The sequence below is a fragment of the Bombus impatiens genome, unplaced genomic scaffold (genome assembly GCF_000188095.3).
Source record: "Bombus impatiens unplaced genomic scaffold, BIMP_2.2 scf_0837, whole genome shotgun sequence".
Taxonomy (NCBI): domain Eukaryota; kingdom Metazoa; phylum Arthropoda; class Insecta; order Hymenoptera; family Apidae; genus Bombus; species Bombus impatiens.
In genome coordinates this window covers 22,534-36,953 of record NT_177256.1, presented here as the reverse complement: position 1 = coordinate 36,953, position 14,420 = coordinate 22,534, and the positions used below count along the sequence as shown (strand labels likewise).

The 14,420-nt window shown below is 38.9% G+C and overlaps 1 protein-coding gene across 3 annotated transcripts in view; it reads left to right on the top strand.

Annotated features, from left to right (window-relative positions):
- LOC100742799 (DNA-binding protein D-ETS-4) overlaps positions 1-14,016 on the top strand; it is a 60,611-nt gene extending 46,595 nt beyond the window's left edge. For 2 of the 3 annotated variants that reach the window (XM_003492771.4, XM_033323192.1), the window contains exons 3-6: positions 164-846; positions 2,052-2,206; positions 8,038-8,233; positions 9,792-14,016. In XM_003492771.4, the coding sequence (XP_003492819.1) occupies positions 164-846; positions 2,052-2,206; positions 8,038-8,233; positions 9,792-10,147 (1,390 nt within the window). In that variant the 3' untranslated portion in view covers positions 10,148-14,016. Of the gene's footprint in view, positions 1-163; positions 847-2,051; positions 2,207-8,037; positions 8,234-9,701 lie in introns of all 3 variants that reach the window. The other variant, XM_012390678.3, reaches the window with a different exon arrangement.
- Positions 14,017-14,420: the final 404 nt, after the last annotated feature.

The following is a 14,420-nucleotide window of genomic DNA, read 5'->3' as shown; positions in this document are numbered from 1 at the left end:
CTGCCTATTTTATTAGTTTTTTTAAGTTAAACGAATTTACGAAACTATATTTTGACATTTTTCGATAAAATACTAATTTGTCTTAAAGTTGCAGTTGCAAGTTAAAGTTGCAATTTGAATCGTATATTATATTAACAAACGGTCTCCACAATCCTAATTTCAGACTCCTAGCCGAGAGTCTAGGCTACCGGGAGGATTCTACTGACTGTACAGTGCCGTGCACACCACCCAGGACAGAGGAGGATATTTACAACAGCCTTGACGCGGACTTCTTCGCGAAGAAAGAGGATACCGCAGTGCAAGGACACCCGTTGCTGAAGGAAATCCTGTTCAAGGAAGAGCCTCGATCCAGCTGTAGCAGTAGCAATAGCAGTACCAGTGGCAACACCAGCAATTCCTCCTCCCCGTTGTCGTCCTCCTCATCGAGTACTTCTTCCTCACCAGATCCTGTGGAACTCGAGAACAGTTCTCCTTTGAGAAACTTGCTGTTTAAAGGTACCAGAAAGGATTTCGCGGATGCCGCGAGAACAAATGTTCTGAAACTTGAGAGAATACAGGACGAGGTCCGAAATCCTCTGCAAAAGGAGGAGGAGCTGTTCAAGGACGGACAAAAGAGCGATCATCAGTTGCTCAGAGAGGTTTTGAGGGATACCAGCTTTCAAAGAAAGTACAATTTGAGACCCGTGGATCTGGGTAGCGTCGGGACAGGGTTCGTGGAAGACATGGAAGCCGGCGAATGTGTCGGTGATTTGACCAGAGAACAGATCGAACCTGTCCTCAGTCTGGCCATCCAGCAGCTCCAGAAGGACTTCGACAATACCTGCGTGGCTCTTGGTATTCATCCCGGTGAGTGATTTCTTTGATTAATCAATTAATATTCAAAAAATTTACGTGTCTGCATACAGTACACGATACTTCGTTGTTACATAATGACTGGCCACGTTCTTTGAATGTTAAAAGATAAAATATGAAGTATGTGGCGATAGCTGACTCGGATTATGACTTCTGAACTTCTGTTTTTAATTCTTTATAACATGATTCTTCTTCGTATAATTATTAAATTGCGCAAGACCTATGCCTTATTAAATGGCATTATTAGAACATACTTCCAACAAAACAGAGTCGAAAAATTATCATCGCGAACTAACGCAACGTAATGAATAAGTGAACCACGGATAGATGTAACCTCGATAAGCAATAAGAAGATGCGTGAGCGTCCATTAGACTCAGACCTTCTTGCTACCTTGCCGCGGGCAAACGTTCGACGTTATCTTCGTGAACGTAGGAGCGACCGGTTCGACTATTAGTTGGTCGCATGATGTCATGCTCGGAATAAGTTACGGAGTCACACCGTGCTTTCGCGGTTACGAAATTTTGAGGGCTTCACTCAAGGTCATCTACGGTTCTTCCGCACCTTCTTTAACTAATTGAAAAATTTTCGATACCTGTGATCGCGTTGCAATGGGATGACACGATTTTAGTGGGAATAACCGTAATTTCGTTTGCAACCAACGAACAAGAGCTCGCGAGGTAGATCGGCGAAATAGAATGAGCTTCGCGATGGAACGTAGAAAGTTCGGCAGTGAAATCGAAAGTAACTGTATCGATCGCGTGTCGTGAAACTTCGATACGTGTGTTCCAAAGCTAAAAATTGTCTCGACTATATGAGAAATGAGTGTACGCAATGGCATAAGTGTCGAATAGAAGTGACAATAGATGTCGTAAGTATGACAAAAGTGTATTGTATCGAGTACGTAAATAAAATCTATGTCGACGTTTCGAGTAGTAAAACTATAACATGGAATTGGAAACTAAAGAGAACAAAAATAAATGGAAAATTGTATTGTTTGAAACTAATGAAAACGAAATTTATTTATTTTGCAATATTTATATTAGTCAAACCTAGCGCCGTAATTATTATGCTTCGTCAAACGTGTTTTCCTCTTTGCAAATAAATTAACAGCGTGACGAAGTAAAAAGTTTAATATCGAAATAATATCTAATAATGAATGTGCATCGATAATTATTGGAAACAATTGGAATAATTGCAGAGCCACGACGCTGGAGTGCTGCGGACGTAGCAGCCTGGATCCAGTGGGCCAGAAGGCAACTGCAATTGCCCTCGGTGCCACTGGAGAGCTTCAACGTGGACGGTGCTACGTTAGCTTCCCTGACGGAAGAGGAATTCTGTCAGCGTGCCCCTCAGGTAAGTCGAGAATAATCTTGCGAAAGATTGATTACGGCTCTGCTGGTTCTGTCGTTCGCCGACTCGTCTGCTTTTAAATCGGCCAGTGCATAAGTCGCACTTTCAACGGGTACCGTTACGCAATGCCGTTCTTGAGACAGCAACCAACGATGATTATTCGCAGACCGTTTTAACGAAGCAATTAGTCAATGGAATTTCGTGGTGTTTCGATAAATTGCCGGTGCAAAATGTTTGGTTGAACGTCATGGTCGGTGATTGCCGGCAACGATAAACGCGCGTCATCCTGCTGGTGACGTTCAGGAGTTGAATAAGAGAATCGTGCCGGCAGATGAGGAAGTTCCATCGTTGTTACCCACTGGTTACATATAATTGCGTCAATTACTAGAATTGGTTATTAGCGACTCCCATGAAAGTATTAATTTGAGTTTCGTTTTGAAAACAGTTCGTTCATCTATCCCAAAGATATCGATTAATGTAATTGGAGATTATTGGAAAATTTGGATTGGAAAATTTGATTTGAAAGATTTTCTGGTGTTTCTTCAAAAGGAAATTATATTTATTAAGAGGAAAAATTCATTTCGATTCAGAATAAAATTATGATAAATCTAGCATCAAAATATCTTTTGTTTCCTTAGAAATTGAATGAACGATCGTTTTATCTTTAATTGCATCCTAGTTGCACAACGTACAAAATAATAATGTAACAAGTTTAAAATATGACGTAACATTTCAATTAATAAACCATTCGCTCTTTTAATCGTTTCTGAATTCTTTTATCGGTTTACTAGAATGACTAAAGAATACTTGTTTATAATTAAAAAGAAAAACACATAATCTCGATAGCGAAATGCTTCAATGAATTACGATTGCTACGCATAGGCAATATTCTCGTTCGTTATCTGTCGACAATGTCGTTTGCGTCGATATTTTTAAAAAAAGGTTATCTAGTGTCGGTCCAAGAATTTACAACGGATTTCATTTCTGGCGTTATCGCTGTTGGAATTTCTTTTTAACAGATAATGCACGTGGTTGTGTTATTTTAAATGCTACTAATACAATTTAACTTAACTTAACTTACTAAATCAAATGCAGCAAAGTGTTTTAATTGTACAGAAAGTGTGTACGTTTTCAAAAACAATGTTGTTTAATATCACACAAATTCCAATCAATCAAGGTAAAAATGTAAAAGTAGTTTCAAAAAGTCGTCAAATCCATAACCAGGTAGCTTCCCCGATCGATACATAAAAAATTCTTCAACTACATTGCTACAAAGAACGACTTTTATATGAATAAAGCATTTCCAATGTTCGACAGAAAGTGCCCAAAAATTTCGATATACGCCCGTGGAAGCTAATATACGAAACTACGTTTTATCAAACGCCATTTTGTACGCATAATATTGCAGTTTGGTGGTTCTCGCTGCGAAAAGCAGGGAAACATAACGAAATAAAAAGTCTGACCTGACCACATTCGATGAAGAAACTAATGGCGCGAGTCACTCGAGAAACACTCATGGACAAGGTCCGGTGAAAGTGAATTTCCTGGGAATCGATGTGCGTCCACGTTTTTTCCTCGTAATCCATGCTGGACGGGCTAGAAGGAACGGCGCGACGCGACGGTATGAGTAAGCAACTGGCGTAATAATACGGTTTGTGCCGCTTAACGGAACCAGAATTCTCCAGATACACCTTTTGTACGTCGCTGGAATACGTGCTTTTAGCATCACACAGATTGCAGATTTCTGTACTCAGCTCGATAGACCGTTATTGAGTAGAGTCGACGAGCCTTAAAGCGAGAATTCTCCGACTTGACGTACGAATTAAAATAGTTGAACTTCGCGATTTTTTGTCTAGGAGAGTGTTAGCAAGATCGATCACGAATTTAAAAAGTGTCTACTATAAAGAAATTTTTCAAAAAGGGAGAAAGAAACTATATTTGTATTTTCGTAGTGTATATGAAATTTTATGAGAAAGTTTCCTGCTTTATTTTCCTATCTTGACGAAGAATAATACGTAATCTCGTTTTCTTGTTTAGCGTGGTTCTATAGGTATATAGATGCGGATTTATGTCTGGTCAGTTTTCAACTAGCACCACTTAAATAACCACGATGAAGACAAATTAACTCCTGTTAACATGAATGTAAAATGTCTTCGTCTTGATTTACTGATTATTGCTTGAGTTGTCACGTTCACGTGATATGTCCTTTCAGATAGTATGTTACCATCTAGTCATGTTTTATGATTTCGAGGAGACAGAATATTCATTAGACATATACGTAGAACGTTCTGTAAATTATTGGATATGAATGATTTTAAAAAATGTCACGCTTCGCTAACGGTGTCCTTAGATAAACGAAAGAGGGAATAACTCCCGGTTAACGTCTCGAACGAGTGTCCGAAGCTGAACTCGATGATGATCACGATCCGCGATGAGACGTAGCGTAATTTCGCAGAGTGAACGAAGGTTAACGTTCTGACTCGTAGCACGGAAACCGGTGATCTCGATACGTCGGCAGCCCTCCTGTCTCTTAAAATCATATCTCGAGAACGCAATGGAAATTAATAGCGGGCAGACTGGATATACCTGCATTAGCAGAGGGAGATAGAAGTGGTCATGCATAATGGATTCAGCTTTATATCTTGTAATTGGATAATTGTACCGTACGGCATCCACCGCTGACTTCTTAACATAGAATCATGATCGAACTCACGGTCATGTACTATTCCTAATTTCGTGAATTCTTTCGTCGGTTGCGTACCCTTTGGTCTCGATGTGAAAATCGCTATTAATCAGATGCTAACAGGAAATTTTTAATATTTATCTGACATACGAAAGCCAATAGTCTAATATATAGAGCTAGTAGATATATTGTCAAGTAGCGTGTGCACTCTTACAATCTTTCTTTCATCGTATAACTCTTCAACTCCTTTCGTACAAAAGTGCTTTCTTATCCAGTCACGCACCGTTACAGGCAGAAATTTCACACCCTGCTTCGATCAAAGTGTGCTCGCACGAATTCTTCGATAATGATCTTCACGCGGTAGCGTGGCCGCTCATTGTTCGTCCATTATGGTTTGCGATGCGGCTAGAGTAAGAAGATGGTGGGTTGGCAAGCAAACTGTTTTACCTTTGACCTGAAATTGAACGCGATTCCCGCGGGTTAAATAATTCATACGGCGCCGCAGCGAATCCTGAAGAAGTTATTAACGTAATATTCCGCATTCGTTATGGATATTCGTTCGGCGTGCGAGCCCGGCCTGGTATGTATAATCGACCGCTGAGAATTCGATTCTTCGAACGTTTCGTGAATCGAACATCGTGCCGAGTTCCCATTGCTCGCGTCGCGATCTCACTGCTTGAAAATTACACAGAGCCAGCTCGCGTGCGCCATTCGAGCCTCTGGCCAGACCACGTAACATAGTTCTAACCGATTTAAAAATCTGCGACCACTCTATTACCAACGAGCATTTGCATTTAACGAATATGTAATTTATCCAGTCCCCTCTTCCTCTCTCTTAGTGTTTCCTGCCTTTCTCTGACTAGCTCTGATGTTCCAATGGATGAGTTCATCCGTAGTTTAGCGATCAGAAACGATCATGTGGTATTACTTTACTATTTTCGTGTCTCATGTACTTCTTAAAAATGCCTAACGAAAGAAATATGTCTTTCACCAGCACGAATTATTCTAATGACTCTAAGTAGACATTTAAAAGAAGTATGGAAATAAAATCGCAAATTTAAAACCTTACTGAACATGATACGGTGTCATAAGAACACACAACCCTCAAATACTACTCTCAATACCTGCACTGACACGCTATGTTTTTAATTCTGATTCAAATTACAAACTTTTAAGAGATCCAAAGAATCACCCTAAAAACAACCCCAAACTTATTCGAATTCCATATTTCATCCAACTACCTCAAGTGCAACCGTTCCAACGCGTCATTCTATTGCCCAAAGTGCAACGACTTCGACGCACGCAACCTATCGCCGTCGCCATCTCTAAATGGTAGAGGTCCGTTGACGTCGCGCATAGAGTCTCTACAGTATGCGTGACACATAGTCACCGTATGCACGGTCCTCGCAGCACATAAATGCATCCAGGTGCGTTGAATATCCCCGTGATTCCCCTCGTGGGATCCTATGTTCCAGCTTCCAGCGAATCGAGCAACAGGACTGGTGATCGCGCGTGTACGTCTATAGGACGCGCTATTTGGTCAGCAGAAACGAACGAAAAGTGGGTCAACGGCTGGCTGAATGCCTGGCTCTTTTGCCTGGCTCGCTCGACTGCCTATTGCGTCTCAGCGGAGCCGCTTTCTCTTCTCTTGCGGCTCAACGACATCGTCGCGTCGCAGGAATTCTAACGCTTACGTATTCCAACCTCCCACTCCAAACTCTTCTTCTTTCTCTTCTTCTTCTTCTTTCTTGTCTTCTGTTATTTACGATTTCTTCGTTGTTAAAGTTCATTGCTAGTTGATTAGCAGATAACTATTAGTTGGTTATCGCTCTTTCGAACGTACTACCTCGTTTTGGATGGTCTTGGGTTAGGTTGGTTAATTAAGAAAGGAATGCTGCTGCGTGGACGTGCAACTTTACGGAACGTTGCTGGTCGACCTTGATAAGGTAGCGGCGGGTTCAACAGCGCGTACATGAAGTTTAAGGTTTCCGGTGGAACCTTGAAACCGGGTCGAAGAGATACGTTACTGCTGTTTAATTAAGTATCGAAACGCGTATCGAGTCCGTTTAATAGATCGTTTCGTACATGTGTTAGGGATCATGTTCGTGCAATTTCTTTTTTCGGTTTACTGTTACAAGTACGATTATTATTTGAATGATATCGAACTTTTATAGAGTCACCGAAGAAAAGAATCCCGTGTGTACTTAAAGATCTCTAACATGCTTAAACGTAATTGAACGCAAAGAATAAAAAATTATTCCGAATTTTAATTACCATAATCAGTATATTATACATTTGATTGATGAAAGAATTGCTTTCTTCTGCTCCTGTATGTCTGTTAGCGGTTCTACTGTACATGGTAATCTCATAAATCCTTTTAATTACGATCTGTCGCATCTTCAAAAGTATTCACTCGTGAATTTACAGTTATCATCGGATACTCCAATTCTTTTTAGCAACTTTTATCGACTGCCTTCAATTTGCATTTCTGTTCATCCACCAGGTGCTTTAGGTGCATACGGTTACCGTGAAGCTTAATTGTTTTACATTACTATAGAATTTGTGCAAGCCGCTATTAATCTTCGGCTATGATAAATTTATCTACTCGGCTCTTCTTGACTTCTCCTCTTCCCATCGTTCCTTCTTTTTCTCCCGTTCGTTCCTGCCGTTGCCAAATGGCAACCGCTAAAAGTACATTCTTGGAACACCTTACCGTACCGAGAGACAGGTATTCATGCAAATGGGCTCCATATGGAGCCATTAGAGATAACGCGATTTTTTTCAGAATGCGAGAGAAAACGACTCTTACGAGTGATTCGACAGGAAAATTCTCGGATGAGTTATAACGTGGGTAATGAAATTTCGATGAACAATTCGTTTTAAATGATGGAAAACGTGGGATAATCTTTTTATCGAACATTTTCTATGTATGTTTTTAAACATAACATAACGAAAACAATTTTTGTTTTAACAATGTTGTTTTGTTTTTGTTAAACAACAATGTTTTTACAGTTTAGTTCCAGAAAATTGCTCCTGTCAAACAGTAAAAATTTCTATTTGAGAAATATGTTTGATTAGATGGATAATATACCTCTTTGATTAAATAATTATTTAACTTCTTTATACAATCTTTTGGCTTCTTTTGTTTCAGTGTGGAAGCATCCTTCATGCGCAACTAGAAATTTGGAAAGCAACAGTCGAAGAATCTCCACGTAACACATTAGCAGCTTCCTGGGTTCCCCCAGTTGTGCAAATATCTAACAGTAACAATAACACCTCATCCCCTATTACGAATACAACTCCAGCTAGTGTTAAGGGCTCCACTTGCAGCGGAGATTTCTCCGATGGTATGTAAATCATTAAACGTTGTCTAGTATTTTATAACTGCTTTTAATATGTCAAGATTACTTTAACCTCTTTTGTCTTACAATGTCGTGTCAGCTCCAATCTAACGAAAAAGGATTTTATTTGTAATAGGATTTAGTCAATGATATTATATAATAACCAAAAAAGAAACCGCAAGGCAAAGGGTTTGGATATCTCTAGAACTTAGTTTCCATTCGTGCTAAAGATAGTGAGATTCGTGAATAATAATATACAAAAATCTCATTTGCAAACACGCGACGACTATAGAACTTCTCAAACGATGGAATCGTTTCGTTGCTTAAACATACTCATTAAAATTATAATACTCAGATATGATGCTCTACTATTCTCTACATAATGTGCTCTGCAATTTTTAACGTAAAAATTTCCATCTTTATAACTATATATATATGTCCAGATTAATTAACTCCGCTAACGTTTAAAAAAGTAACGGCTATGACAGTAAACTAACTTTAATATTCTAAACATCTTAGCTTACTACAAGAAATCAGGATGTCTGATTATGATTAATTATATACACTCCATAATTATGCATTCTGTCATAACCATTTATTAACTATACACCACAAACACAACATATCAATACGTTAAATTACCATCACAGTAGAGATAGCTTGCATCAATGTGATTAATAAATTACCTTAGACTATAATAACCCGAAGACATAGTTAGAATTCGAAGTAAATATTAATATGGTAATTGTAAAAGTAAATGGTTTCTATTCATCGACTGAACACTATAATCTTTTATCGCAACGTACTTTGCACATTTATTAACTATATCATTATAATGGATTAAGCATCCTTATCACTGTATCTTATCACTGAACCTCATCCAGTTACGAGCTATAATTGTCCGTAAATATTAATATTCTAATCAGAAATAACTTCGTGTTATATGTATATGTGTATATGTACCCACTAACCAAATACCTAACGCATGAACTTAATAAATATATCTACGTATTTAGTCAACGAAAGAATTCACTTTGCAAATTAGATACTGCTAAAGCTTTCATTCCAGTTTTTAATCTAGCAATAAATTATGTAAACAAGAACTTAGAAAGATGATTATAATGACAAACGCGCACTTAATATCTAGAATAATTTTAAAAATGAGCATGCCCAAAGACACAACGAAATGGTTGTCCTTCTACCATGTTTCCTCCTTCGCTACATTATCTAAAATATCGTGCATACCGTTATAACGAACACTCGGTATACTTATCAATCAGCTAACAGCAAAAACGAGTTCAAAAGAACATACCCATAACTCATAACCGCATACCTATCCAATAACCAAATAACAAAAAATAAAGCTGGTCAACCATCGCAGCGATTACCAAGAATATCAAGCTACATATACTTAATCATCACACTGCTCGGTAGAAGCACGCCAAAAGAAAATCCTCAAACTTTTAATCGCCAGGACACTATCACCGCACGAAGCACATCCGGGAAAGTCCTAGATGATTCACAAAACCGAGGCGTTTTGGCTGGACGCCGTTTCTTTTTGCAGACGAGGACGAGGACTGCGGTTCGCAAGCAGGAACGGGTGGTGGCGGCGGCGGCGGTGGTGGTAAAATGCGTAACGGTGGCTCGCACATTCACCTCTGGCAGTTCCTGAAGGAGCTGCTGCAAAGCCCTGGCATTCACGGTTCCTGTATACGTTGGCTAGACCGTGGCAAGGGCGTGTTTAAGATCGAGGACTCGGTTCGCGTGGCCAGACTCTGGGGCAAACGAAAGAATCGGCCGGCCATGAACTACGACAAGCTTAGCCGTAGCATCAGACAGTACTACAAGAAAGGGATCATGAAGAAGACGGAACGTAGCCAGAGGCTGGTCTATCAGTTCTGCCATCCTTACTGTCTGTAAATCCCGGTTCCGTTAAGTCTTTGCGCTCACGAACGTGTTACCTCGACGCCTTTCAAAAATGTTTCATATTTATTCCCGGCGAAACACGTGACGAATGAACGAGTCGAGTCTTGATCTCGTTCGATCGTACGATTTATAATATTATTTATTGTAAACGCGATACGTGTCGGGGTAACATCGATGAATAGCGTCGCCTATCTTTGTCGTAATTACTCGTCGATTCTCGTTTATTATTAGAATATTATACCATATGGTCAGAACATATACATCGGCGATAAATTTGTTGACATTGTGGACGATCGAATTATTCTAGTTATCGATGGTTTATCGAACGAGCGCAAAGAGTTTAACACCTTCTCGCCGGTTCGAGATTCAAGGTCGCCTAGGCTGAATACCTTGAAGCTGGCGTTCGTTTTCAAAGGGAGTTACGACGAAGGGCTTCCGACTCTTTCTGCGTGCAATCTTTCCTCACAGGGCTCGTCGCGAAGACGAACGATGGTGTGCGTGCCTGTTTCTTTCGTTGCGTGCGTGTCTGTTCGGTGTGGTTGATTTTTTGAACAAAAAAATGAGAAGATAAAGAAAAAGTAAAAGAGTGAAGAATCAGTACGGAGGTCAAAGATAAAAAAAAAATACGATCCACCGTGTCCGGTGTATTATCCTTCCAAGGATAACGTCGTGCCACGGGTGGGTACCACTAAGTACGCCCGTTTTGGGCGATCCTGTTTCCTTCCCTCTCCCTCACCCCAGGTTTTCTTCCCCACTCTGTACCTCTCTTTTTTCATTTCTGCCCCGACTTTTCTCGTTGTAACATAAATGATTACCCCTTAAAAAGTAAGTTACTCCTTCGTTTCACGATCCACAATTTCCCCGTTCCGATTATCGGAGGCGTCGGGACGTATGCAGAGTCGGTTTCCAAATCTTTCGACTGGTACGCTTTCTGTAGAAATATTATCTTTCATTTTCAACTTTTCTTTTAAATTCTTTTTCTTCTGATATCAAATTTTAAATAACGTATAACTTCATAATAATATCGACGTAATCGATGATCGCGTGTTAACGTATCGATACCACTTAACCACCAACGGTATATTATGGCTCGTACTAACACTAAAGTTTTACTAACGTAACGATAACGATATACATAGTACGATAATGCTGCTAGTATTATTACTATATTCCCAAGATATCAGTAATACTACTACAATGTTATGAGCGATGTACTAACCATAATGTTAATGTTATAACATACTGATGGTGGTATTAAATCGGTATTATATACCGTTGTATTATCATTAGCACGTTATCGATGCACTTAAACGCGACGTTACGTTAACCCGCGATATTTCTACAACTATTAAAGCGGCGATCGAAAGACGAGAAGATCGACGCGTTCGAGATCTCGTTCGGAGGTACGTCCTACGAGGTTCGAACGTGCAACGTCGTGATGCCGACATTATTGTTGTTCGAGGATGGAAGAACAACAAGGAAGAAGCGAGTCAGTGGAGATTTCGTTGGAGAAAAGGGAAGAAACTCCTCTTTCCTCTCTGTTCTCACGATTGCTTACCAGCGCCGGTCGCCAAAGCCTCGAGCTGTATCCTATCCACGGATCCACGATCTACGGACGATCCAGCGCGCGGAACTATTCGCTCATACTGGATCCGTCCCGCCATTTTAATTTTTCTTTTTCATAGGAAATCGGAGTAAATAGAAAGAGAGGAAATTATTGAGTCCTTTGATAGTGTTGAGATTACCTATGCTTGGTGCTATGAATCGAATATTTTTTTATCAAACATCTTTACAACATTTATATTTCACAAGGCAATGCTAGTTTATAAAACATGAATTTTTTCGTTTGTATAAAAAAGATTAACTATTTTTGATGTGAAATATTTTTAAAATTGTAGTATATATATAGATAGAAAGATATTTTTGATACTATAGACATATACAAAAAGAACATATTTTTCTAAATATATTTTCCGAGCCTTTACACACTCAAAAGTGCCTTCTTCGATGTTCTTAAAGAGAAAGAAAGGAAGAAAGTCCCGGCAATCTGACACGCGTCCTTTTGAGGTACGTGCAGCATCGAGCGTCGAGCGGTGCGGAAAATTTTACTCGCGCGGCGTGAAACGATCGACGCACGATCGATTCGTCCTACGATGCGCGATCACGTCTTTCTTATCTCGAAGAGAAGGCATAGAGTTTCTTCGAAAGACGGAAAGAGAAATAGGAATAAATTGAGAAAAAAGGAAAAACAAAGAAACGGCAGAAAAATGGCGGTCGTGAATAGCTCGAAGCTGATACGTTTGCGCGGCTGGTTCTGGTGATTTTGGTCCCATATATCTATGATATATTAAACATTGTATGTTCCATGAACGATCTAGCGTGTAAGTTTCACTTTAGGCGTATAGATATCATAGCGGCTCACGTGAGCCGTCTGTTAAGTTACTCGAAGAGATTTCCCTCTATATCTTCTCTCCACCATTTCCTCTTTTTCTAACCTTTATCTAAATAGCGTTTAATTCCGTTAATCGTCGTGCTAACTTATCATTAATTAACCGTATTTCTTATTAAGATTTATTTAAACCTGCTCTGAATACTTAAAATAGAATTCCTGACAATCATCGAGCTTTGATCGCATTCATTCTATATGTCTTCTTTATCCTTATTCGTTTATTTTTGTTTTTCTTTCATTCAATATCGGCTTAAATATCAAACGATGATTTATTCGAGAATTTTAGGGCTACAAAAATCAAATATAAGGATCCTCTGGAATTTAGATCAGCGCGAAGTATCGAGCTTCTTCTTCTGTTCGAGGCTTCCAGGTATAAGTCATCAGGATACAAGTGCTATTACAATTTCTCACGCTTCAGGTCCTAAAGTCTGGAATAGAAACGATTTTTTTCGTTCGATATTTAAGAAAAAAGCTTAGAGATCGAAGATCGAGTGAACAGTTGGAATTCGTCACTGTGTAATGTTTATTTAATGCGACTTTATTCTATGATTATTTAAGAACTCATCCAAACAAACCCATTGATAGATTTTGCTAACATCCCAATTGTTTCGCTCACCGATATCGGTTGTATATAATACTCGACGTATAATCATTTTGTATGTTCGTTTTATTTTATTATTATTTTTATTATTATTATTATTATATTATATATTTTTAAATAATTATTTATTTAACTGAGTTCGTTTGTAATCGTATTAATATATTTTATATATGTACGTTACATTGTTAGAAAGTTGTTCTCTACGTAAGATGTCGAGGTCGTCGTGGCGTGGCATGCCATGGAACTGGTTTCAATTTCGCGTTTCGGCTCTGCCTCCGCGGACCATGTTAAATTGAACGATAAAGAAGAACGAGTCACTCGGGGAAGATTTCATTATTTAAAACGATGAAATTGATACGACGGCACGCGATCGAAGGACGACCTACAACTTTTGCCCCGTCCTGAACTGCCGCGCCAAATATATCGGAATCTCGAAATAGAACTTTAAGCCAAAGAACATGACGACGAGCTCGATTATGTTCTCGAAACTAGAGACAGAGGACGTTATGATCGTTCTTAATTCCGCGCATTTGTGATTCGTAAATTTTAATGGATTAAAATTCTGATAAAAAGTTAATTCCACAGACTATATACGTGTATATTATCATCGAGATTATGAAGTCGTGAACGTTGTAGACGTTCATGGAATCCTGTTGAATTTTAACCGGTGCATCGGTCGAATTTCGAGATTACAAACGTACGAGTATTTAAGCCTGTAATATTTCTATTGCCAACACGAATACTCACTGCTATTACCCATGATTCAATCACGTATTCCAAAATTCCAATTTCAAATAAAAATGCAAAACGAAAGCAACCTGTTAGTTTTTTATTCTAAAAATTGTTCTGAATATTAGATACTGCATCGCCCGTGCAATATCAAATTAATTTCGATATTAAATACAATAAGCTCTGATAAACGAGTAGAATTACCCTCATGGGTACCTGTGAATTTGCTCTTAATGCCAAACGCTGCAGATATCCATCGACATAAAACGTTGCACATTCAGTTTTAATGATATTGTAATTTGTAAGTAGCCAATATAAAACGAAATAAACGAGTAACGTTTTAATTATTTCAATCTGAATATTTAAGTAAAAACGTTTCGGGACGAAACAATTATTAAAGCAAAAGCTTAAACGCGATTATTTACAAAAGCTACCAGGAAACGTTCCTTTTCTTTTGACGAGCTTTGTCCAGATTAAAATGTAAATTC